Genomic DNA, 23235 nt, shown 5'->3' on the forward strand with positions numbered 1-23235 from the left:
GGTTGGGCGACCGCGCCCCGGGGCCGTCCGGGCTGGGGCCAGGCGAGCCCAGGGTCAGGAGGCAGGAAGGGATCTGGGATGGGCAGCAGGTGCCCTAGGGATCACCCACGAAGCGGGGGTTATGGGGGTGCATTGGAGTGCAGCCACGGTGGATCTCACACCCCCCCACACACAGAGTCCCCGAGGGGTCCCCAAAACCCCTCCTCCTCCTCGTGCGTCTCTCAGCAGCGTCCCCGGCCCCCGCCCTGCGTGTCATTGTCCCTTCTGGCCCCTCCACCAGAGCCTGGGTGATGTCCAGCTTCTGATAAACAGGTCCCCAGCTCCTACCCGCACCCAGCACGTCTTTGACTGGACCCCCTCCCCAGTTCCTTCTCTTTTTGTGGTGGTGGAGTGTGGGGGTGGGGAGGGGCGAACCTCAGACTCTGGGAGACCCCCTACTCATTTCTTGCATAACAAATAGGTAGATCCTGGCAGCCCCGCCCCCTGACCCTTTTTGAACTCCTCCCCCACCTCCCTCTTGTGAAAAAGGTCCCAACCCCTCAACACTCCCCCTGGGGGTCTGGGACCCCCCCCCAGTCTATTCCTGCGTCAGGTGTCTCCTTTTACACACATACACACTCTCAGGGACAGAACCCTCCCTCCCCCCATCCCATTCCTCGGTCAGGTGCCTTCTTACACGCACACGCGCGCACACACACCCTCTCCTCCCCGCCCTGTCCTCTGCTTAACCTTCCTTTCCTCCACTCCTCGGGGGTCTCCCAATGTCGTGTCCATCCTCCTATCTCTCATGGGGACATTCTGGGTCTCGCTTCGGGTCCCTTTCCGATCGATTCCCACTCTGGGACCCCCATTCCACGCCGCCAGCCCTTCCCCAAACACATCCCACGCTCCATTTGCTCGCTAGCAGGTCTTTCTTCCAAGGCACCCCGAATTACGCCGGGGTTTATTGTTCACACCCACCCGCGTGCCCCCCGCCCCCTTCCACCACCGGGTAGACCTCGGCGACCCCACCCCACCACCGGCAGCAGCACTGATTTCAAAGCGACCCACCGGGGAGGGATCCCTCGAGCCCCTCCCCTGCCCGCGCCGAGCCACCCGGCCCGTGGCCGCTGTTTACCAAGACACGCGCTTCCTGACAGTGACGCTAGCCGCCTCCTCCCCTTCCCCACGCTCCGGGAGGAGGAGGAGGTGGAGGAGGGGGCGCGCCGCGCGGGGGCTCGGCTCCGGCCAATCAGGGCGCACTTCCGTGGCTGACTCGCGCGGTATAAAGGCGCACAGCCTGGGCTGGAGCGCCTGGGACCTTGAGAGCAGCCGGGCCAGCGTCGGAGCCAACCCCGGGAGCGGCGCAACCAAGGGTTGGGAGTTGGGGGGTGGCAAAGACAGAGAAAAAGAAAGCCGAGCGCGCGCGCCCAGAGAGGGGAACCAGACAAGAAGGGGCTCACTTGGGAAGCCGGATCGAGGGGGCTTGGGGCGTACGGCAGACAGCAGGCTGGTGTCAGCCTGTACCAGCCGCCTCCCCCTCCCCTCCTCCACACACATCTTCCAAAAAAGAGGAACGCGCGACCGAACCGAGCGACATCTCCATCCGGACTCCAACTCGCCGCCTCGAGGCCCTGGGGTGGCCCCGTCGGGACCACCCCCCACCGCCAAGCCCGCGCGCCCCAGCACTGCGCCTGGGCCGCCCGGATGTGCACTAAAATGGAACAGCCTTTCTACCACGACGATTCTTACGCAGCTGCGGGATACGGCCGAGCCCCCGGCGGCCTCTCTCTCCACGACTACAAACTCCTGAAACCCAGCCTGGCGCTTAACCTGGCCGATCCTTACCGGGGTCTCAAAGCGCCCGGGGCGCGCGGCCCGCCCGGCTCCGAGAGCAGCGGAGCCACCAGCTACTTTTCCGGCCAGGGCTCTGACACGGGCGCATCTCTCAAGCTCGCCTCCTCGGAGCTGGAGCGCCTGATCGTGCCCAACAGCAACGGCGTGATCACGACGACGCCCACGCCTCCGGGACAGTACTTCTACCCCCGCGGGGGAGGCGGCGGCGGCGGCGGCGGCGCCGGAGGGGCCGGGGCCGCGGGGGGCGGCGTCACGGAGGAGCAGGAGGGCTTCGCCGACGGCTTCGTCAAAGCCCTGGACGACCTGCACAAGATGAACCACGTGACGCCCCCCAACGTCTCTCTGGGCGCCAGCGGGGGACCCCCGCCCGGGCCAGGGGGCGTCTACGCGGGCCCCGAGCCGCCTCCCGTCTACACCAACCTCAGCAGCTACTCGCCGGCCGCCTCTGCGCCCTCCGGAGGCGCCGGAGCCGCCGTGGGCACCGGGAGCTCCTACCCGACGGCCACCATCAGCTACCTCCCGCACGCGCCGCCCTTCGCCGGCGGCCACCCGGCTCCGCTGGGCTTGGGCCGCGGCGGCGCGTCCGCCTTCAAGGAGGAACCGCAGACGGTGCCTGAGGCGCGCAGCCGCGACGCCACGCCGCCCGTGTCGCCCATTAACATGGAAGACCAGGAGCGCATCAAAGTGGAGCGGAAGCGGCTGCGGAACCGACTGGCGGCCACCAAGTGCCGGAAGAGGAAGCTGGAGCGGATCGCGCGCCTGGAGGACAAGGTGAAGACCCTGAAGGCTGAGAACGCGGGGCTGTCCAACACCGCCGGCCTCCTCCGGGAGCAGGTGGCCCAACTCAAGCAGAAGGTCATGACCCACGTCAGCAATGGCTGCCAGCTGCTGCTCGGGGTCAAGGGACATGCCTTCTGAGCGCTGACCTCGGCCATCCCACACCTGGACGGCTGGCTGGGCGCGCGGGGTCGGGAGGGGTGGGCGCTCGGCACCCCACCCCAGCCCACCGCACCCCACTCCTGGGGCGCGTCGCCAACCACACTGGACTCGGGCCCGCTCGCTCTGCACCCAGAAAAAACCTCCACGTCAACGTTTACAAGCTTTCCCCCACCCCTCCACGGTTGTTTTTTTTTTTTTTTTGTATTTTTTTTTCTTCAGGAAACAGACTCGATTCATATTGAATATAATATATTTGTGTATTTAACAGGAGGAGGGGAGGAGGGGGCGATCGCGGCGGAGCTGGCCCCGCCGCCCGGTACTGGAGCCCGCGCGGGGACACTTGGGGAAGGGACCCCCCTACCGCCCCCTGACCTCCCCAACCCCAGCCCCCCTGCACCGTACTGTGGAGAACACGCACTTGGTCTCTCTAAAAGAACAGAGTTTATTTTAAGATGTTATATGTGTGTATGTGTGTGTGTGGGTGTGTGCGTGCGTGCGCGCGCGCACGCGCGCGTTTGTTGTTCTGACTTTTTATTGAATCTATTTAAGTAAAAAAAAAATAATAAGATTCTTTATTACATTTCGGTGGTCTTTTTTTATTTTTCCTCCCCCACAGAGGTGGACAGGGGGAGGAGAGGAACTCGGGGTGGTTATTCCCCCGCCCCCCACCCCCATTCTCTGCTGTTTCTGCTTTCTTCCAGGTGCTCCCTGCACCGCGGCTACACTCAGGCGTCTGCCTGCTGCCCCCTGCCCGCGTCCCCAGGGTCTCCTCTCGGCGAGGGACGCCAGCCCAGCCCGGCTGCTGCCCCCTGCCCGCGTCCCCAGGGTCTCCTCTGGGAGAGGGACGCCAGCGCAGCCCGGGGAGCTGCCCCCTGCCCGCGTCCCCAGGGTCTCCTCTCGGCGAGGGACGCCAGCCCAGCCCGGGGAGCTGCCCGCGTCCCCAGGGTCTCCTCTCCCAGCCCGGGGCGCTGCTGGCCGCTCGGGGCAGGAGGGGGCGCTGACCGCCCCAGTGGACGCGCCGGGTGCGCAGACGCCGCCCCGCCCAGCCGCGCGTCGGGGCTTTCCCCGCTGACGCAGCGGAAGCGCTTGTCCATAAATGGACCGATCGTGCCCAGTGACGCGGCCCCACCGTCTCCGGGCAGATTCCGGGAATCCCCTCCCCCGCTCGGGCTGCCGGGCAAGGCCGCGGGCGCCGGGAAGAGGGCTGGGATTTTCCCGGGCGGGCGGAAAGCCCCAGGCCCCGGCTCCTGGAGCGCCCCTTGGGGAGCCACCCAGCACAGGCCCAGCTCCTGCAGCGCCCCTCAGGGGAGCCACCCAGTACAGGCCCCGGCTCCTGGAGTGCCCCTTGGGGAGCCATCCTGCGTGCGCCCTGGCTCCTGAAGCGCCCCTTGGGGAGACACACCCAGCACAGGCCCCTGCTCCTGGAGCGCCCCTCTGAGAATCACCCAGTATAGGCCCCATCTCTTGGAGCGCCCCTTGGGGAGCCATCCTGCGTGCCCTGACTCCTGGAGCGCCCCTCAGGGGAGCTACCCAGCACAGGCCGCGGCTCCTGGAGCGCCCTTTGTGGAGCCATCCTGTGCGCCCAGTCTCCTGGAGCACCCCTTGGGGAGCCATCCTGTGCGCCCCTGCCCCTGGAGAGGCCCTCGTGGGGAGACCCGCCCCGCGTGGTCCTGGCTCCTGGAGCGCCCCTCGGGAAGCTGCCCTGCACAGGCCCTGGCTCTAGGAACAAGAGATAGCAGGTGGCCTCTGTGGCTTCTGGGTCGACACTGATTTGCCCCCATCCCCAACGGCACCAGTCCCCGCCAGGAAGGGCGGCGCCCGCCTGCCAATTTCCCCTCCTGGGTGCCAGGCCACTGCCAGGTGTGGTCCTGCTGGGGCGGCTGCTGGAGCCGCTGGGCATCGCCACCACCCTCACCTCATCCCGCCTCCCCTGTGGCAGTACCAGGGCGGTGGCTATGGGGTGGGGGTGGAGGAGAAGTGGGGGGTGCTCCTGGCGCTCCCCGGAGAGAAGCCAGGGGCTAAAGAAAACAGAAGTTCAGCTCAGCCTTTCATTTAGGAAATCCTGAGAGCCACCAGGCCCTGAACACAGGGTGGACGGCCGCTGGAAAAGCAAACAGGATGGTGGCGGTGAGAGCTAAGAGAAGCAGCAAATCCAAGGAAGTGATCAGGCAAGGGGGTGGGTGGGAGGTTCAGAGCAAGAATCTTTAAAGTATATGTATATACTTCAGAATGACACACAGAGATCTTTCATCTTCTGGCTCATTCTCTAAAAGGTACCAACAGCCAGAGCTGGGCCAAACTGAAGCCAGGAGCCAGGAGCTCCATCCAGGTCAGCTGCGTGGGTGCAGGGGCCCAGGCAGCTGGGCATCTCCCACTCCTCCCCCAGGCGCATCAGCTGGGAGCTGAATTGAAAGGGGCCACTCCCACGTGGTGGTGTCAGGCCCCAGTGTAACCCACCCTGGGCCTGGGAGCCTGGTCCGTGGGTTGGACAAAGCAGGGCCCTGAGAGAATGCTGGCTGCTGGACAGCATGCCAGGCCCAGGGCAGGGCCCCGGACGACATTCCTGCGACCCAAGCAGCCTGTGAAAGAACAACAGGAAGTCCGGAGGGGAGTGAACCATGACGGAAGCCACACAGAAGGGGCTTGGACGATCCATGTGGGTTAGTCTCCCAGAAGGCAGGACTCCCCCCAGGAGGCTCTTGGGAGGCAAGGTGACTGAATGAATCGGGGTAGAGACAGCAGGGTGGCACAGCGGGTAAAGCTATGAGGTGGGTGCAGCCTGCAGTACCAGCATCCCATATGGACTCCACTTCCCCCATGCAGCTCCCTGCTTGTGGCCTGGGAATGCAGTAGAGCAGGGCCCAATCTTGGGAGATGCAGGAGCAGCTCCTGGCTTCTGATTGGCCCAGCTGCTATTAAGGAAGTGAATCAGATGGGAAAATCTGTCTCCTTGTATCTCTTTTGAATAAATATATCTTTTGAAACCTGCTGAACGGTTGGCTGTGACCCTGCCCCTCCCACACCAGGGACTCACTCTAGGTGCAACAGACTGAGTGGGATCTTGTCAGAGTTCACCCTGCAGCTCAAACAGGGCACTGCCCTGGCCACCCTGAGCCCCAAGCACAGCCAGATCCCCGAGCATCCCACACTGGGTGTCCCCAAAGGAGCAAAGAAATTAATATCCTGGATGTTTTCATTCCCATCCCACCAAGGCACAGACCCAGGGACCATGGTGGGTGGCTCTCCAATGTGGCTCATCACCCTGACCAGGCAAGGGAGGCCAGGAGTCAGGTTTCAGAGCATGTTGGCGTATGGCTGCCTCCAGGGTACACAGGGACCCCCAGGCCCTCACTCCCCTACACACCTCACAATGGGCCTTCAGGCCAAGGAGGTGGAAGAGCGAGCCAGTCGCAAAGGTGAGCTCAGGCTGCCACCTGCTGAGCATAATCAGTTACTACAGGGTCTGTAGTTCAGGGGGAGGGAGCCCCATGGACAGGGGACAGAGCAAATGGACGCCAGACTCACCTCTGTCCCTAATACTTTATTGATGACCGCTAGGTCTGTGCATGGCTGGGTGGGCTCTGGGCAAGGGGGTGGCCTAGCCCTGCAAGCCTCCCTTCCAACTCCCCAAGCCCAGGTCCAGGGGTAGTTTTTCCTAGGGGCTAGGGGAGGGATGTCCACTCAGGGCATCGAGATGAGGGCACAGATAGGGTCAAGCAGCTTGGCGGCCGGTCTGCCAGCCTAGTTGTGCTTGGAGAAATACTCCTTGCTGTCGTCCACATTGGGTTTGATGGTGTCGCTTCCCGGCCTCCAGCCGGCGGGACACACTGCAAGAAGTTAAGGCACAAGGTCAGGGGACCCACAGCCTGGACTGTGACAGCCAAACACAGGAGCCCAGACCTAGAAGACCTGGCTGTGATCGTGGCTCGGAACACTCCTCCCCAATCACCTCCCCGCCCCCGACCCCAAAACAAGGCCCAGAGTGCAGAGGGCAGGCAGGGACTGCCACTGTCCAGCCCACCTCGGTGGCAAATGCCCCCATGAGTTACAGAGGGGCCGACTCAGGAGCAAGGCACAACCCACACGCATGCGCACACGGCCACTCACCTTCCCCGTGCTCATCCGTGTACTGGAAGGCCTGCACCAGTCGCAGGGCCTCGTCCACTGAGCGTCCCACGGGCAGGTCGTTCACGGTGATCTGGCGGAGGATGCCTTTGCCATCGATGATAAAGAGGCCCCTGGGATCATGGGTGGTCAGAGTGAGGAGCTGGGTGGGGGGAGGAGGGAGAGCACAGGCCCCGGTGCCCGCCCCAGGGACCCAGCAGCCCATGTACCTGTAAGCGATTCCCTCATCCATCTTCAGCACCCCATAGTCCTGGGACAATCTTCTGGTCACATCAGCCAGGAGGGGGATGTTCAGGGGACCCAGGCCACCCTCCTTCCGGGGGGTGTTGATCCTGGCCGGGGGTGGGGGTAGGGAAAGCAAGATTGAGAGGTCAGGTACAGCAACAGGGTCCCTGACCCGGTGATAAGGGGGCCCCCAAAGCAGGAGAGTGCTGGGAGCAGCAGATAAAGAACTCCCACCCACAGGAGGCTGGGGGCGCCCCACCCACCCCACCCTGGGTGTGGAAGTGTGAGAGGTGGGTGGGGCAGGGGCTGTGTCTACAGCCACCACACCAGCTCCTTCTAAGTGACTCCGTGGGCTGAAATGATCTCTCTTCATGGGGTCCTGGGGGGGGCCTAGCTTGGACTCTCCACATTGGCCATTGTAGGCAGTCAGGCCACAGGTTGTCAAATGCTAATTTACCAGGGTGGAGTGGGTCCAGCGGGGGGGGGGGGGGGGGAGGGGAGGCCTGAGCAACAGCAACCTCCCCACCCCCACCATGCAGCCGGCCGGCTCCATACCAGGCCAGGTGAGTGAACTGGGAGTCCACGGACACCCCCAGCACTTCGCAGCCCAGCTTGCGGAAGTCCTCGGCGTGCTCGCTGAACGCGATGATCTCCGTGGGGCACACGAAGGTGAAATCCAGGGGGTAGAAAAAGAGGACCACGTATTTCCCTGCAGGAGTGAAGCAACAGGCCTGGAGTGAGCACCCAGCTTGCAGGGGGGACGGGGACGCGAGCGGGCATGTGCATTCTCCCCCGTCGCCCCCTCCCGCCCCCCATCTGGATGCACCCTCCCATCTGGATGCACGCTCCAGGCCGGACTCACCTCTGTAGTCCGAGAGCGTCACCTCCTTGAACGCACCATCCACAACCGCGGTGGCCGTGAAGTCAGGAGCTGGCTTCCCGATGTGCGCATTGCCGGACGCCATGGCTGAAAGCTGATCCCAACGCCACCATCATCATCACCACCATCATCATCACCTCACCTCCCCCACCCCTATACACGCACGCGCACACACCCCCCCCCCTCCAGCCCGGACAAGGTCCTAGGGAACAGACCCTTCGTCCTCCTTCCCCCACCAAGGTCAAGTGCGCCCAGGTGCTCAGCCCGAGTCTCGGCTGGAGTCAGCTCGGCCCCGGGGAGGCTGCTGGAGACCCGCCCCGGCCGGAGCGCGGGTGACCACGGCCGGGCTCTCTACAGGAGCCAGTTGCTCCAAGCGCCTTTCCCCTCCACCCACCAAGCCCGGGAGGGGGAGAGACAGGGCGCCGGCGGCGATCCAGCCTCGGTTCCCCACCCCGGCAAGGACAAAGGCAGGCAGCAGCCACCATGGCGGATGGGACACAAAGGCAGCCAGCGATGCGGGCCGGGGGTCTGGGAGGCGGAAGAAGCTGGCGTTGCTCCAAGGTGGGGGGCGCTCTGTCTGCACCCTCTCATCCAGTTGGGTGCACCCGGGCTGCCCATACCTGCAAGGGTCAGGGGCGGACGTGCGGGCAGCCAGACGCACGGGAGTGTAGCTCTCTGCGCCAAGTGCGCGCGGGGCAGCGGGGCCTTTTATGGGCGGCGCGAACCATGACGCGCGCGGGACGGGGGGCGGGGGGAGTGGTGGCGGTGGGCGCGGACCTGAGAGAAGCGGTCGGGTCCACTGCGCTCCCGGGGCAGGGGGGCGGCGCCGATGGAGAGCTTGCAGCAGCCAGTCCTGCTGGACCGCTGACCGCGCCCGCCGCTTCCCGGCGCGTGGCCTGGTCCCGGGTGCGCGCCGAGTGTGGGGCAGTTGGGGACCAGATATGGCCCGGGGCCAGCCGGGTCCGCTGCTGCTGCTGCTGCTGGCGCCGCTGCTGGAGACCTGGGCCTGGGTCTTCCCGGATTACCAGTACTTCGGTCAGCAGGGCGGCGAAGGTGACACTTGGGAACAGCTGGGACTGAAGCAGCAAAAGGGTAAACAGAACAAACAAGCCGCAAAGTTAGCTGTAATCCTAAAGAACCAGCACAAAACAAAGGATGCGAGAATTTGAGGACAGCGTGTCCCCGGGTCGGTGGCGGCAGTGGAGGGAGGAGGAGCGGGTGGCTGGGGGAGCAGATCTGGGGGTGCTGAGCTGCGGAGGGACCAAGAAAGGGGAGGGCTTGACAAGAGATTGGTGTAGCTGGTTTTGCTGGTACACCCTGGGAGCTGTTAAGCATCTTCATTATGTCAGTTATGCCATGTCATGGAACACTTGACAGCCCTCCAGGCGGGTGGCACTGTGCCCAGTTGGAGAGGCCTGGGACCAGGGCCCTGGAAGCCAAGTGTCACCTTCCCATGACAGACACCGCCGAGGGTGAGGGTGTCACCCGCCCCAGTGGGCGGGCTGTCTGCAGGTATCAGCAGAGAGGCTGAGTTGAGTGAGGTGGGGGGGTAGGTCTCAGTTTCTCTCTCTGGGACGCCCGGCCAAGAGGGTGTGCCCCAGAAGGTTCTTGAAGAACAGGTGTCAGGCCCTAGCAGATGCCCGAGGTTTCTGGATAGGTGGTATTGTGGTGTAGCCAATTAAACTGCTACTTGTCATCCCAGAAGCCCAAATCCCACATTAGAATGTTAGGTTGGAGCTGTTGGCTTTCGGCCCCGCTCCCTGCTCCTGCGCCTGGGAAAATAGCAGAGGATGGCCAAGGGTGTTCCCACCCGCCACCTACACGGGAGGCCCGGATGGAGCTCATCCTGGCTCCTGGCTTTGTCCTGGCTCAGCTCTGGCTGTTGCTCCTTTTGGGAAGAAAACCAAGGAATGGCAGATCTCTCTCTCTCTCTCTCTCTCTCCATGCCCATCTACCTCAGATATACGGAGAGAAGAAGAGACAGAGAGGAAGATCTTCCGTCTGCTGATCCCTGCCCCAACGGTCTGCAACAGCCAGAGCTGAGCTGATCCAGAGCCAAGAGCCAGGAGTTTCCTCCAGGTTGACCTAAGGCTTCAGACCACCCTGCCCACAAGCAGGGAGCTGGATGGTAGGTGGGCTGCCAGGACAGGAACCAGCACCCATATGGGATCCTGGCATGGCAAGGTGAAGACTTTAGCAACTAAGCTAGTGCACCGGGCCTTCAAATCTATGTATTATTGAAAGTTTGTGGAGTTGGACCCAGCTCAGTAGCATAGCAAGTTAAGCCACCGCCTGTGATGCCAGCATCCCACACAAGTGCTGATTCGAGTCTTGGCTGCTCCACCTCTGATCCAGTTCCAGGGTAAGGCACCTGGGAAAGCAATGAAGATGGACCGTGTACCCAGGTGGGAGACCCAGAGGAAGCTCCTGGCTCCTGGCTTTGAACTAGGCCAGATCCAGCCATTGTGGCCGCTGGGGAAGTGAACCAACAGACAGACTCTTTCTGCTTCTCTCCCACTACAATTCTTTCAAATAAATAAATTTTTTCATTTTTCCAATTTCATTGAAAACTTGGATTTGCAGAGAGAAGGAGTTACAGAGAGAGAAAGATTTTTCATCCACTGGTTCACTCCTCAAGTGGCTGCAATGGCCAGAGCTGAGCCAATCCAAAGCCAAGAGCCTGGAGCTGCTTCTGGGTCTCCCATGCAGGTGCAGGGTCCCAAGGCTTTGGGCCGTCCTCGACTGAACCTGCTGAATACTCCTTGGCTATATAAATTTCACCTTATGGCACAAAAGCAAACTTACCTTTTAATTGCACAAACTTTTTTTTTTAAAGATTTATTTATTGGGCATGGTGCAATAGCCTAGTGGATAAAGTCCTCACCTTGCACGCACCAGGATCCCATATGGGCACTGGTTCATGTCCTAGCTGTTCCACTTCCCACCCAGCTCCCTGCTTGTGGCCTGGGAAAGCAGTGGAGGACAGCCCAAAGCCTTAGGACCCTGCACCCGTGTGGGAGACCTGGAAGCAGCTCCTGACTCCTGGCTTCGGATCGGCTCAGCTCCAGTTGCTGTGGCCACTTGGGGAGTGAATCAGCAGACGGAATATCGTCTCTCTGTCTCATGTCTGTATATCTGATTTGTGTTTTCAATAAAAACATATGAATCTTAAAAAAATTGCAAGACAGAGCTTTCATTTTCTGTTTTATTCCCTAAATGCCTGCAAAAGGCGGGCACCAGCCAGGACCAAGGTAGGAGCCAGGGATTCCACTGGGGTCCCCCGAGAAGGTGGCAGGGTCCAGCATTTGAGCCCTGCTCTGCTGCGTCCCCTGTGTGTGCTCCACTGCAGGAAGCTGGGCTGGGAAGCAATGTTTGGGGGCTCCAACCAGGTGTTCAATGTTTGGGGGCTCCAACCGGGCGCTCTGGTGTGGGAGGCAGGCACGGGCAAGCCCCACCTCTGCCCTTTGTTGCATCCTTATCTTGTTCCCCCAGGATGGAGAAGAGGGATGTGTGTGTGTGTGTGTGGTAGGGGAGTGTCTTCACGTAGTCCCTACATCTCTAGATTTGCAAGAATCGAACCTGGGTCCCTGGGGAAAGTGGAGGTGTCGGTGCAACCAGGGCCAGCAGGAGCGCAGCCGCAGCGTGCTGGGCACCGCGCCGGCTCCGGGGTTCTGGGAACGGGATCACCTGGTCCAGGTGAGGCCCTGCAGGCTTCGGGACTGTTCATCCTGCCTTCCCTCGGACTGCGACTGGAGGGCCTGAGGCAGGGTGAGCCACCCGCACTGAGCGGCTGGGCCGACGTCTGAGGTATGGGGTCACCATCTGAAAGGGGGGGAAGCCGGGGCCAGGCTTGGCCCGGGAGGACGGGAGGGTGGAAAGCCGAGCTCCTCGGGGGTAGGAGGTGACTCCCCCATGGGCCAAAATCCTGGGAGAAGGAGGGTGAGACGACTCCCCAATGGACCCCTCACCCCGGGGATTCAGGGATGCTGTGGAAGCAGCGTTCTAGGGACGGAACGGCCTTTGCCCTTCTTGGCTTCCACAGAGAGTCCACTGAGCGAGCCTCAGTGTCCCCCGGGCCTGCCCTTCTCTTTCCACCAGGCCCAGACTCCTCCGGGACGAGCTCTGCTAGCACCGACATCTGCAAAGGCCGTGGGGTGGGCCGTCGGCCCTGGGAACTACAACTCCCGAAAGGCTGCGCGGCAGCGGCGTCGGCGTGTGCCTCGGCGACAGGGGTGTCGGGGGCGTATCCCACGCTCTGATTGGCTGAGAGTCGGCGCCCGCGCGCGCTCCGTCCGAGCGGATCCCTGCGCCTGCGCACCGACCTGCGGCGGCTGAGGCGGCATGGAGCTCGGCGAGCTGGAGAAGGACAACACCGGCCGCTGTCGCGTGAGCTCGCCCGTGCCCGCGCTGTGCCGCCAGGAGCCCTGCGCCCTGGGCGTGGACGAAGCGGGCCGGGGCCCCGTGCTGGGTGCGCACCCCGGGGACGGGGTGGTGGACGTGGGCATTGCTGCCCGCATCCCAGGCGGGACGGGACGGGGTGGTGGACGTGGGCATTGCTGCCCGCATCCCAGGCGGGACGGGAAGGGGTGGTGGGCATTGCTGCTGCATCCCAGAAAGGCAGTAGTGGTGGCAGTGGGAGGGCAGCCCACTCCCTGGGAGTGTGACCCCTGCCTCCCTCCCTCCTTCCCTTTCCTGCAGGCCCAATGGTCTATGCCATCTGTTACTGCCCCCTGTCCCACCTGGCGGAGCTGGAGGCCCTGAAGGTGGCAGGTGAGCCCGGGCCGAGGTTGTGTGTTGGTGGGTGGGTGGGTGCAGGTGCACGGGGGACTCTTGAGGGTGCAGGGGGACCGAGTCGGTGAGGCCACCCAACTGTCCTCTCTTGTTTCCATCTCTTCCTGCCAGACTCCAAGACCCTGTCCGAGAGCGAGCGAGAGAGGCTGTTTGCAAAAATGAACCAGGACGGGGACGCTGTGGGCTGGGCACTGGATGTCTTGTCTCCAAACCTCATCTCCACCAGCATGCTCGGGCGGTAAGGGGGCCACCGGCAGGGGCAGCCAGGAGGGGCGCGGGGGCCTGAGAGGGGCTCATACCAGGAAGTGTCCTCCCCGTTTCCACCCCAAACTCAGGGTCAAGTACAACCTGAACTCCCTGTCCCATGACACGGCCACCGGGCTGATACAGTACGCCCTGGATCAGGGCGTCAACGTGACCCAGGTGAGTGGTGGGGGACATGCTGGGCGTCGTGAGCAGCGTTGAGTGGAGAGGCCCCTGGCAGCATCCAAATGCCACCTTAGAGTCCCGGTTGGGGTCCTGGCTCCTCCCTCCCTGTCCCGCTGAATCCAGCAAGTGGAAGAGCTCTCTGTGTCTCTATACATCTGCCCTTCAATGAAAATAAAGTTTAAGGGCAGAGAAGAGGGGACAGAGGGCAGGATTTTAGTCCGAAAGTTAAGACCGTGGGAGTGAGGCCTGGGGCCCTTATATGACTACTTGGCTTCCAGACCCAACTCCAATTTCTTAACATTTATTTATCCTTATCCTTATTTATCCTTTATTCTTAACATTTATCCACCTTTGGGTGGATCCTGGCCGCTCCACTGCCGAGCCAGCCCCTGCTGATAAGCCAGGGAAGGCAATGGAAGATGGCCCAGGTGCTTGGGCTCCTATACCCACATGGGAGACCCCCAGGAAGCTCCTGGCTCCTAGATTCTGGCTTCAGACCAGCCCATTCTGGCTATTGCAGCATTTGGGGAGTGAACCAGCAGGTAAAAGACCTGTCTCTCTCTGTAATTCTACCTTTCAAATAAAATACATCTTTGGTCCCAGCGCCATGGAGTAGCAAGTTAAACCTCCACTTGGGGTGCTGGCTCCAGTTCCACCTGCTCTACTGCCCATCCAGCTCCCTGCCTGTGGTCTGGGAAAGCAATGGAGGACGGCCCAAAGCCTTGGGACCCTGCACCCGCGTGGGAGACCCGGAAGAGCTCCTGGATCCTGGCTTCAGATCGGCGCAGCTCTGGCTGTTGTGGCTCACTTAGAGAGTGAATCATCGGATGGAAGATCTTCTTCTCTGTCTCCCTCTCTTTATAACTCTGCTTCTCAAGCCAGATTTTTTTCAAACACCAGAATCATGGAAATAAATTCCATCTTATGACTCTTTCTTTTTTTTGTTGTTAAATTTTTATTTTGAATTTTTGAATTTTATGATACAATTTCAGAGAGACTGAGATCTCCTCACCCCCTGACAGTTTCCCCGTGTTGCTACAATAGTATAGTCCTTCAGAGGGAGTCAGGAGTCCATCAGTCCTTTTTTTGTAACTTTTAAAGATGTATTTATTTATTTATTTATTTAACATATGTTTTTAAAATTTTGAATTTTAAATCATCTGGTACAATTTTGTATAGACTGGGATTTCCCCCCCAACTCCCATCCCCCCACAGGTTTTCCTTCATAAGGAATCATAAAGATATATTCATTGTTATTGGAACGGCAGATATACAGAGAGGAGGAGTTACAGAGAGGAAGATCTTCTGTCCGATGATTCACTCCCCAAGTGAGCGCAACGGCTGGAGCTGAGCCAATCTGAAGCCAGGAGCCCAGAAACTCCTCTGGGTCTCCCACGCAGGTGCAGGGTCCCAAGGCTTTGGGCCGTTCTCCGCTGCTTTCCCAGGCCACAGGCAGGGAGCTGGATGGGAAGTGGAGCTGCCGGGATTAGAACCGGCGCCCATATGGGAGTCCAGCGTGTTCGAGGCGAGGACTTTAGCAGCTAGGCCACTGCGCCAGGCCCAGAGAGAAATCTTTTTTTTTTTTTTTTTAAAGATTTATTTTATTTTTATTACAAAGTCAGATATACTGAGAGGAGGAGAGACAGAGAGGAAGTGGAGCCGCCGGATCAGAACCAGCGGCCATATGGGATCAAGGCGAGGACCTTAGCCACCAGGCCACGCCGCCCAGCCCCAGAGAGAAATCTTGCATCCGGTTTTCCACTCCGCAGATGGCTGAGTGCCCAGAGCTGCACCAGGCTGGAGCCAGGAGCCTCGTCCAGGTGCCCCACAGGGGTACAAGGGCCCAAGCACATGGGCCATGTTGCATTGCCCCAGCCAGCTGCATTAGCAGGGGCCTCCTCCACTCTTGCAACTGGCTCCGTGCCAGCAGACCCGTGGGAGGCTGCAGTGATGGCTCAAGGGGCACCCACTGGGACAGCTGGGTTGCAGTCCCCATCCCAGCATCCCCTCGGCCCTGGGGGGTGTTTGAGGAGTGAGCCACCAGACGAGATCTTGTACACAGCTTCTTTCTCTCTCTCTCTCTTTCTTGCTGTCTCTCCAGTCATAAAATTAAATCAAAATCTACCAAGCTCAATGGGGCGGTGCAGCGGCAGGTGGGTGGCCGGCAGGTGTTGGCTGTGCGCTTGGAGGAAACCCCACCTCTGCGCCCTCCAGTGTAGCCCACGGCACCCACAGCCTCCTGGCCGCATGCCCAGTTTCCCGGGTTCCCATGCCCACCTCGCAGCCACTCCCCTGCAGGCAGCTCCCCACGCAGCAGACGGTTCTTGGCAAAATGTAAATCTTGACATTTCATGGAAACCGAACCAGGCAGATTCGCACGGGGTGGGGAGCGGTGAGCACAGATTCCCGTAAGCCCGATCAGAGCAGCAGCCGTGGGGCTGTGCGCCGCGGCAGGGGGCAGGCTGCTGTGGGAGAGGGGAAGGGGAACCGGGCACTCCAGGCTTGGACTCTAAGGCCTGTGAGCGCCCCCTGGTCTGTGAAAACCTGGATTCCTTTATTTCTTTCCCACTTTTTAAAACGTTTTTTAAAGGATCTATGCATTCTTATTTAAAAGGCATATTCACAGAGCGAAAAGGAGAGCCAGAGATGTTGCAGCCACTGGTTCACTCTCCACATACCTGGAGCTTTGCCAGGCGGGAGCCAGGAGCTTCTTCCAGGTCCCCACGTGGTGCAGGGACCCAGACACTTGAGCCACCCTCTTCTGCTTTGCCAGGTGCGTGAGCAGGGAGCTGAAGGGGAAACGGAGCAGCTGGGACACGAACCAGCACCCATATGGGATCCTGGCAGTTGCAAGGCAAGGATTTAGTCACTAGGCTATCACACCAGGTTCAAATAAAACTTTTTAAAATAAAAAGAAGGGGTCCCAGTACAGTAACCTAGTGGTTAAACTCCTTGCCTTGCATGTGCTGGGATCCCATATAGGCACCAGTTCGTGTTCCAGCTGCTCCACTTCCCATCCAGCTCCCTGCCTGTGGCCTGGGAAAGCAGCGGAGGACGGCCCAAAGCCTTGGGACCCTGCACCCACGTGGGAGACCTGGAAGAAGCTCCTGGCTCCTGGTTTCTGATCAGCTTAGCTCTGGCTGTTGTGGCCACTTGGGAAGTGAATCACCAGTGGACAGAATATCTTTTTCTGTGTTTCTCTTTCTCTCTATATATATCTTCCTTTCCAATACCAAAAAATTATAAAAGAGAGAATGAGATAATATGAGGAGACCTGGGGCAGCTGTCCCTGGTGGCAGCAGATGCCCACGGGCCGTGAGCCAGAGGTCTTGGGCACACATACCCTGCCTGAGGTTTGCCTGCGTGCTCCGGGCCAGGTGTTCGTGGACACGGTGGGGTCGCCGGAGTCGTACCAGAAGCGGCTACAGCAGAGCTTCCCTGGGATCGAGGTGACGGTGAAGGCCAAAGCGGACGCCCTGTACCCCGTGGTCAGCGCTGCCAGCATCTGTGCCAAGGTCAGCACCCTCCCCCCCGCCGCGGCCCTGCCGTGTGGGGTCAGCTCCCAGCACACCCCATCAAGGCAGGAGGTCCCAGCACCCGTGTTCCCCAGCGCAGGTGGCCCGGGACCAGGCTGTGAGGGATTGGCAGTTCCTGGAGACGCTTGAGGACCTAGATACCGATTATGGCTCAGGCTACCCCAACGGTGAGCGTGGCCTCGGCCAGGGCTGGCCAGGCCCCTGGGCATTGTGTAGGTTGTCCCGGTCACGCTGGTGCGCAGTGGGGCAGATCCCAGAGTGTCCCAGGCAGTTAGTCGCGGTGGAGGAGGAGGGCAGGTGGGAGGTTGCCTCCACGCCACCTCTCTGCTCCATCCTCTCCTCCCACCTCGGGCCTGCTTATTTATTTATTGAAGAGTTATGTGTGGGTTACAGAGAGACAATCTTCCATCTGCCAGTTCGCTGCCCAAATGACTCAGCTGCTGGAGCTGAACCAAGCTGCAGCCAGGAGCCAGGAGCTCCATCTGGGTCTCCTACATGCTTGGCAGGGGATCAGGCACTTGGGCCACCCCCCACTGCTCTCACAGACGCCTTCGCAGAGAGCAGGATGGAGCAGCCGGGAGGAAAACCATCACCCTTATGGGATTCAGCACCGTGGGGGGTGGTTTAACGCACTCTGCCACAGCAGTAACCCCAATTTGCAAGTATTTGTTTGAAAGAGAGAGAAATCTTACATCCGTTGGTTTACTCCCCGAAAAGGGCTGTGACAGCCAGGACTGGGCCAGGCCGTTGCCGGGGTTTCAGGAACTCTGGGTGGATTCTACACATCCCTCCCACTTGGTGGTCTCTGCAGGCCCCCCACATCTGCTCCCCCGAACAGGGGGTCCAGGTGGCCGTCTGTCTGTCCATGAAGGGAGGAGGATGAGCAGCTCGGGTCCCCCAGATCAGGGCTCTCAGTCTCCTTGTTTGTGAAATGGGTGTGATCACGCATGCACCTCCCATCGCCCCCACCCCATCTCTGCTGACCTAATGAGGGTGTAGGGGGACTGGACATCTACCTGACATCAGCAAACCCCAGTTTTCTGATGACTGTTGACCCCAGCAGGGATGCAGGGGGTGTAGGAAGTTATCCCCAGCAGCCGTCACTTCCGCCGCTCTCTGCTCAATGGGCAGGCCCATGCTAAGGGCCTCCGGGCCAGGGAGGCAGCCAGGAGCCTTGGGTCTTATGGAAGAAAGTGAGGCCCCCGTGGAACCTGCTCACTTAGGCCATCCCCCACCCCCCTGCCCCGATCCCCTGGACTCCAGATCCCAAGACGAAGGCCTGGCTGAGGAAGTACGTGGAGCCCGTGTTTGGCTTCCCCCAGTTCGTGCGCTTTAGCTGGAGCACGGCCCAGAGCATCCTGGAGAAGGAGGCAGAAGGAGTAACGTGGTGGGTGTCCCTGGTCCTGGGCAACAGGAGGGAGGGAGAGAGGGAGAGAGGGGGGCCGGGCTTGGACCTGACCTGGGAAGATGACTCCGCCCTTCCCGAAGTGGTCAGTAAGGCCAGCTCTCTGCCCACCCCCACCCCAGGGAGGACACACCCACAGAGGAAGCAGAAGGAGCCAGGAGCATCAGGTCCTACTTCAGCCAGGAAGGCCCCCGTCCCCGGCTGCCCCACCGGTACTTCCAGGAGCGAGGCTTGGAGGTGGCCACTACCCTCTAGCGAGCCAGAGCCCCTTCTCCCTCTGTCTCCTCCCATCCCCAAGTGATTAAAGTGGTTCAAGGATCCAAAGTCTTGGGGCCATGCTCTGGGGTGGTGCGGGACAGGGAGGGGAGCAGAGTGGGCGCTGGATGATTGAAGTCCAGTCATACCAGGGTACTTAGGACAACTGCCTCGGTGGTGCCCATCCTGGCTCCGCTCCATCTCATCCTGGCTCCACCCATTTCCATCCCTGCCTCCATCCTGCCTCCAGCTTCCTGCTCATATGGAATGTTTGCAGTAGTTGAGGCTGGGCCACAGCCTGAAGCTCTTCCTAGGTCCCACATGGGGCCGGCAGGGACCCAAGCACTTACGTCATCACCCACTGCTTTCCAGGTGCATTGGCGGGGGGCTAAATCGGGGCTGTTGTGCCCCTGTGGGGTGCTGGTACCACAGGCAGAGGCTTGAGCAGCTACAGCACAGCTTTGTATGATGTGTGCTGGTCCCATCTGTGGAGGTTTGGTGTGTCCCCATTGTTTGCTCACATACTGTGGGGAACTCGCCCCGGTATAGTGGTCCCTTCCTGTCCTTCAGGATCGTGCTCCACAGACTTGAGGCTTGATTTATCCCAGAGCAGAGTTAGAGACAGTGATCCTCCATCTACTGGCTCACTCCCCAAATGGCTGCAACCGCCAGGGCCGGGCCAGACTAAAGCCAGGAGCCATCTAATGGGCCCAGGAATTTTCGGAAGACACAGCCCACGCGAAGAACGGTGTACTGGAGGGGGAGGTCCCTGCCGCAGCCACGTGGCGTTGTCATTCCCATGTCCCGCTTGGGAGAGCCTGGGCTAAATTTCTGGCTGTGTGCCTGAACCCACATTGCTGCTCGTGGAGGTCTTGGGAGGTGCTCCAGAACTAAGGCCCCTGCCTTCAGCCTGGCCCAGCCTTGACTCTTGGGACATCTGGGGAGTAAACTAGCAAATGGAAGACCTCTCTCGCTATGCCTTTGAAGTGGAGGGTATAGAGGCTTAGCCATAAGAAGCATAGGCGCACGTGCCATGGAAGAGCAGGTAAGTCGCCACCTGTGACGCGGGCATCTCACACGGACGCAGGTTCACGTCATGTGTCCAACCCAAGCGCACGGTAAAGCCTGGTTTCCATCTGACCCAGCCTAGGAACAGACTAGCAGATGGAAGATTTCTCTCTGTCTGTCTCTCTTCTCTGTTAATTTTGCCTTGGAAATGAATAAATCTTTTTTTTTTAAACAAAATTTCTTAAAAATCTTTGAACAAATTATGTACTTGGGCCCAAGTGAGATGGCTCAATGGCTAAATCCTAACCTTGCACGCACTGGGATCCCATTTGGGCGCCAGTTCGAGTCCTGGCTGCTCCACTTTCCACCCAGCTCCCTGCCTGTGGCCTGGGAAAGCAGTGGAGGACGGCCCAAAGCCTTGGGACCCTGCACCCGCGTGGGAGACCTGGAAGAGCTCCTGGCTCTCCTCTCTGTAAACCTGCCTTTCCAACAAAATAAATCTTCAAAAAAAAAAAAAAAGTTTGTATTTTTACTGTTCAAGCAGTTTTGCCACCCACTGATTCACTCCCTGGCCAAGCCAAACAACCAGTCGCTCTATTCAGATCTCCGGGTGCATGGTTGGGCCCAACCCTGAGTGGCCGCCTGCTGCCCGCACCCCACCGTGGCGTGCACATGACGGGGGAGACGGAGTGGGAGCTGGAGCTGGAACCCGGACAGCGTGATACGGGGTGAGGGGTTAGATGCCAAAGGCTCCGGAACTGAATGCAGGGACGCCCCCCTCCCGTTGGGGTTACTGCTGTGTGTCCATCCCCCTCAGAGGCCCCAGGGCAGTGTGCTCCAGCGAACACGGCTGAAAGGGCATGGCCCTTGTTTCACAAGTGTCGCACCCCTCCCCACCCTCTTCACCATCCGCTTGAACCTTGGGCCTGCACGGTGGGAGGAAGTGGAGGGAGCCAGGGCAAGGAGGGAGGCCCTGAGGCGGACCGGAAGCCCGGAAGTATGTCTGGGGGGGTGGTCTCTGCAGGGTGAAGATGCCAATGCTGCCCTTGTGCCCCCCTCCCCTTTGCCCACACCCAGAAATTCCCAGCTCCGTGTCCTCCAGGGAGCAGCCAGGGTCATCGGAGCCCTGCCACTTGCCCCAGGAACACGCCACATCGCTCCATCTAGCCGACCACTTTATTCAGGGCGTGGGGATGGGAGGGACCCTAAGGGCCGCCGTCGAGGCCCGGTGACCTCTAAGGGCCGCCGCCGCTGCCGCTGCCACTGCCGCTGCCCACCGCCTCCGGGACGGCAGGGTGCGCGCGGCGGGTGCGCCGGGCCCTACGGGCCGCCCTGGGCCGAGGGGGCGCCCACCCCGACACGTCCAGGCAGGGACGGGCTCCCGGGGCCGCCACGGGCACGGCCGGGCCCAGAGCCGAGACACAGAGGGCCGCGCCGTCGGCGAAGGCCTAGGAGAGAAGGGCGGGTGGGCGGGGCTACAGCGCCGGGGGCGTGGTGACAGGGGCGGGGCTACAGCGCCGGGGGCGTGGTGACAAGGCGGGCAGGGCTACAGGGCTGGGGGTGGGACCACAGGGTCTTGGAGGACTGGGGGCGTGGTCACTGACCAGTGGGCGGGGTCTAGCGCCCCGGGGCGGGCCTTGCAAGTGGGCGTGGTCCCAAGCGGGCGTGGTGGGCAGCCAGCGCCCTGGACTGGGGGCCTAGGCCGCCTGCCCGGCTCACCTGCCCGTAGGTGGGACAGCGAGTCTCGCAGCTCCTCTTCTCCCGGAGCGGGAGCCACGTGGGGCCGCAGGTGGGGTCCGACTCGCAGCTCGCGTACCTGAGGACGAGGGACGGGAAGAAGGCGAGTTAGACCTCCCTGGATTCCACTCGCCTTGCAGGCCCCGCACCTCGCTCCCAAGCTGGGCCCTCCAGGCTTCACCCCGCCTTGCCTTCCTCCAATTCCGTACCCTGGGCCCTGGCACGAGGGTCCTCCTGCCTGCAGACCCCAGAGGGCCACGCTGCCTTCTGCATCCTCCAGCCCCTCCCTGCCCAGACCCTAAATGTTAAGTAAACCTCATCCCTTGCAGCCTGGTCTTACTGGAAGTAGGCTAAGATGGTCCTAGCCACGCCCCAAAGGCCACACCGCCTCCTGCCCCGGCACCGTCCACCATGCAGGCCCCTCCCACTCGGTCCAGGCCACGTCCACCAGGGGACCACACCTTCTCGGCCCGGACCTCACCCGCTCGCGCCCCAGCTCTCCTACCAGGCCTGGCAGAGCTCCGCACAGAGTGGCAGCGCCTGGCGTACCCCCAGGAGCAGCAGGCGGAAGCGACTGTGGAGGGCGTGCCGAAGGTGTCCCAGGAAGGACCTGCACCTGCACATGGGGAGAGACAGAGCCAAAGGAGGGGTCAGGCCGCAGGGGTCCACACAAGGGTCAGGCGGAAGGGGTCTGGCTACAGGGGTCCACACGAGGGTCAGGCCGCAGGGGTCAGGATGGAGGGGTCAGGACTGAGGAGTTGGGCCAGAGGGGTCAGACTGCAGGGGTCATGCCTTCTGTCTGCGGGGTGTCCTGGTGAGGGGGATTAACTCAGGCTAGGAGACGCAGTCCTCCTGTACTCACCCAGGGCTGGGTGGCCCACAGCCATCAGGGGAGCTAGCCGGGCTCAGTGTTCCTGTTGCGTCCATCTCCAAGGGGCAGCAGGGTCCCAGCAAATGGGGCCTCTTGTGCGAGCCAGGGTCTTGGATCCTCAGGTAAGGCTGGGGAATTGAAGAAGCCTGGGCATCCCCTGAAGGAGCCAGGCCACAATACCATGAGTCTTCCAAAGCCAGTCCTTCCCCTCCGTGCAACATGCAGTTTCAAGCAATTGTCATCACATGTCACTCACAGTCATCACAGATCTAGTTGCTGTAGCTTTTACCAGCTACCAGTGGCAGAGGTGGGATTCGAACTCACGCAGTCAGCCTTTGGCTCCCAGCCAGCACCCTCAAGCACTAGCTGCCCCTAAAAGAAATCCTACCTTGCCACGGTGGGGATGGGGACCAAGCCAGGGCAAGTCTGTGTGCTTGATCACCTGCTGGATGCTGTCCTTGGAGTGGGCGACTTCCTTCACAAGCCACCAACAGGAACCATGCCAGGGTCAGTTGCAGGGCCTGAGTCGGGGAGCTGGGTCGGGTGTGGCCCCTGTAGGCCATGTCCACCTGAGATAAGAAGCCGGCAGGGGTGGTGCGGGCAGCTGTGGCTGTCGCTGTCTGGGTACGCTCTAGCTGCACCCCCAGAAAGCCAAAGAGGAGGCTTGGTCAGAGGCCAAGGGGGCTCCTGCTGGGGACTCAATCCGTCCATCCCTCTTCAGGCCCAGCCATCCCTCCCCCAGCTTGCACCTGATGTAAGTGGCTTCCTGACCCTGCTGGCCCTCAAGGGACCCCTCCAATTTCTCACAACCAAGAAAATGGCTGCGGGTCCCCTTGTCTTGTTTTTTTTTTTTTTTCTCTCATCTGCCCAGCCCCCTCCCTCCCTCGCTGGCCTCTCTCACGGTCACCTTCTCCCAGTTCTCAATCGGCTTAGGGGCTGCCACCTAGAGCTGGACCATTGGTCAGAGCTTGGCTGCCAGCAGGGCTTGGGTTCTGTTGCTGGGGAGAGGGGGGTGGTTGGTTCCCTCAACACCAGGACAGGGTGAAGCTTGGAGGCTGTCAAGACAAGATGACTCTCTCTCCCTCCCACCCACCTCTCAGGAGCCCCCTCACCTGTTCACCGGACGGGATCTTCGGACTGCTGAGACACCTCAGGATCCTGTGCAGGCAAGAGTGACAGCTGAAAAGGGGCGTGATTT

General features: G+C 61.1%; 5 protein-coding genes across 5 annotated transcripts; 3 read left to right on the top strand and 2 right to left on the bottom strand.

The window, feature by feature from the left end:
• Positions 1 to 1321: 1321 nt before the first annotated feature.
• On the top strand, positions 1322 to 3226 carry LOC131478402 (transcription factor JunB). The gene has a single exon (XM_058657581.1). It carries the CDS (start codon positions 1687 to 1689, stop codon positions 2752 to 2754), a length of 1068 nt encoding a protein of 355 aa, XP_058513564.1. The 5' UTR covers positions 1322 to 1686; the 3' UTR covers positions 2755 to 3226.
• Positions 3227 to 6301: 3075 nt separating this feature from the next.
• On the bottom strand, positions 6302 to 8747 carry LOC101519713 (peroxiredoxin-2). The gene is made up of 6 exons (XM_012929984.2): positions 8626 to 8747; positions 7988 to 8099; positions 7681 to 7834; positions 7110 to 7232; positions 6883 to 7013; positions 6302 to 6602 (listed from the first exon to the last, which is right to left on the bottom strand). Exons 2-6 carry the CDS (start codon positions 8088 to 8090, stop codon positions 6517 to 6519), a joined length of 597 nt encoding a protein of 198 aa, XP_012785438.1. The 5' UTR covers positions 8091 to 8099; positions 8626 to 8747; the 3' UTR covers positions 6302 to 6516.
• Positions 8716 to 12126, top strand: LOC131478404 (thrombospondin type-1 domain-containing protein 8-like). Its single transcript, XM_058657583.1, has 3 exons — positions 8716 to 9097; positions 11568 to 11773; positions 12104 to 12126. The coding sequence occupies exons 1-2, from the start codon at positions 8716 to 8718 to the stop codon at positions 11765 to 11767; spliced, it is 582 nt and encodes a 193-aa protein (XP_058513566.1). The 3' UTR covers positions 11768 to 11773; positions 12104 to 12126.
• A 24-nt stretch (positions 12127 to 12150) lies between these two features.
• LOC131478403 (ribonuclease H2 subunit A-like) lies at positions 12151 to 18484 on the top strand. The gene is made up of 8 exons (XM_058657582.1): positions 12151 to 12473; positions 12704 to 12775; positions 12908 to 13034; positions 13132 to 13219; positions 16603 to 16740; positions 16841 to 16928; positions 18025 to 18148; positions 18289 to 18484. Exons 1-8 carry the CDS (start codon positions 12347 to 12349, stop codon positions 18419 to 18421), a joined length of 897 nt encoding a protein of 298 aa, XP_058513565.1. The 5' UTR covers positions 12151 to 12346; the 3' UTR covers positions 18422 to 18484.
• A 2180-nt stretch (positions 18485 to 20664) lies between these two features.
• RTBDN (retbindin) lies at positions 20665 to 22667 on the bottom strand. The gene is made up of 5 exons (XM_004595862.2): positions 22480 to 22667; positions 22029 to 22194; positions 21672 to 21782; positions 21149 to 21245; positions 20665 to 20877 (listed from the first exon to the last, which is right to left on the bottom strand). The coding sequence occupies exons 1-5, from the start codon at positions 22598 to 22600 to the stop codon at positions 20665 to 20667; spliced, it is 708 nt and encodes a 235-aa protein (XP_004595919.2). The 5' UTR covers positions 22601 to 22667.
• Positions 22668 to 23235: the final 568 nt, after the last annotated feature.

Source organism: Ochotona princeps, chromosome 33, assembly GCF_030435755.1.
Source record: "Ochotona princeps isolate mOchPri1 chromosome 33, mOchPri1.hap1, whole genome shotgun sequence".
Classification (NCBI taxonomy): domain Eukaryota; kingdom Metazoa; phylum Chordata; class Mammalia; order Lagomorpha; family Ochotonidae; genus Ochotona; species Ochotona princeps.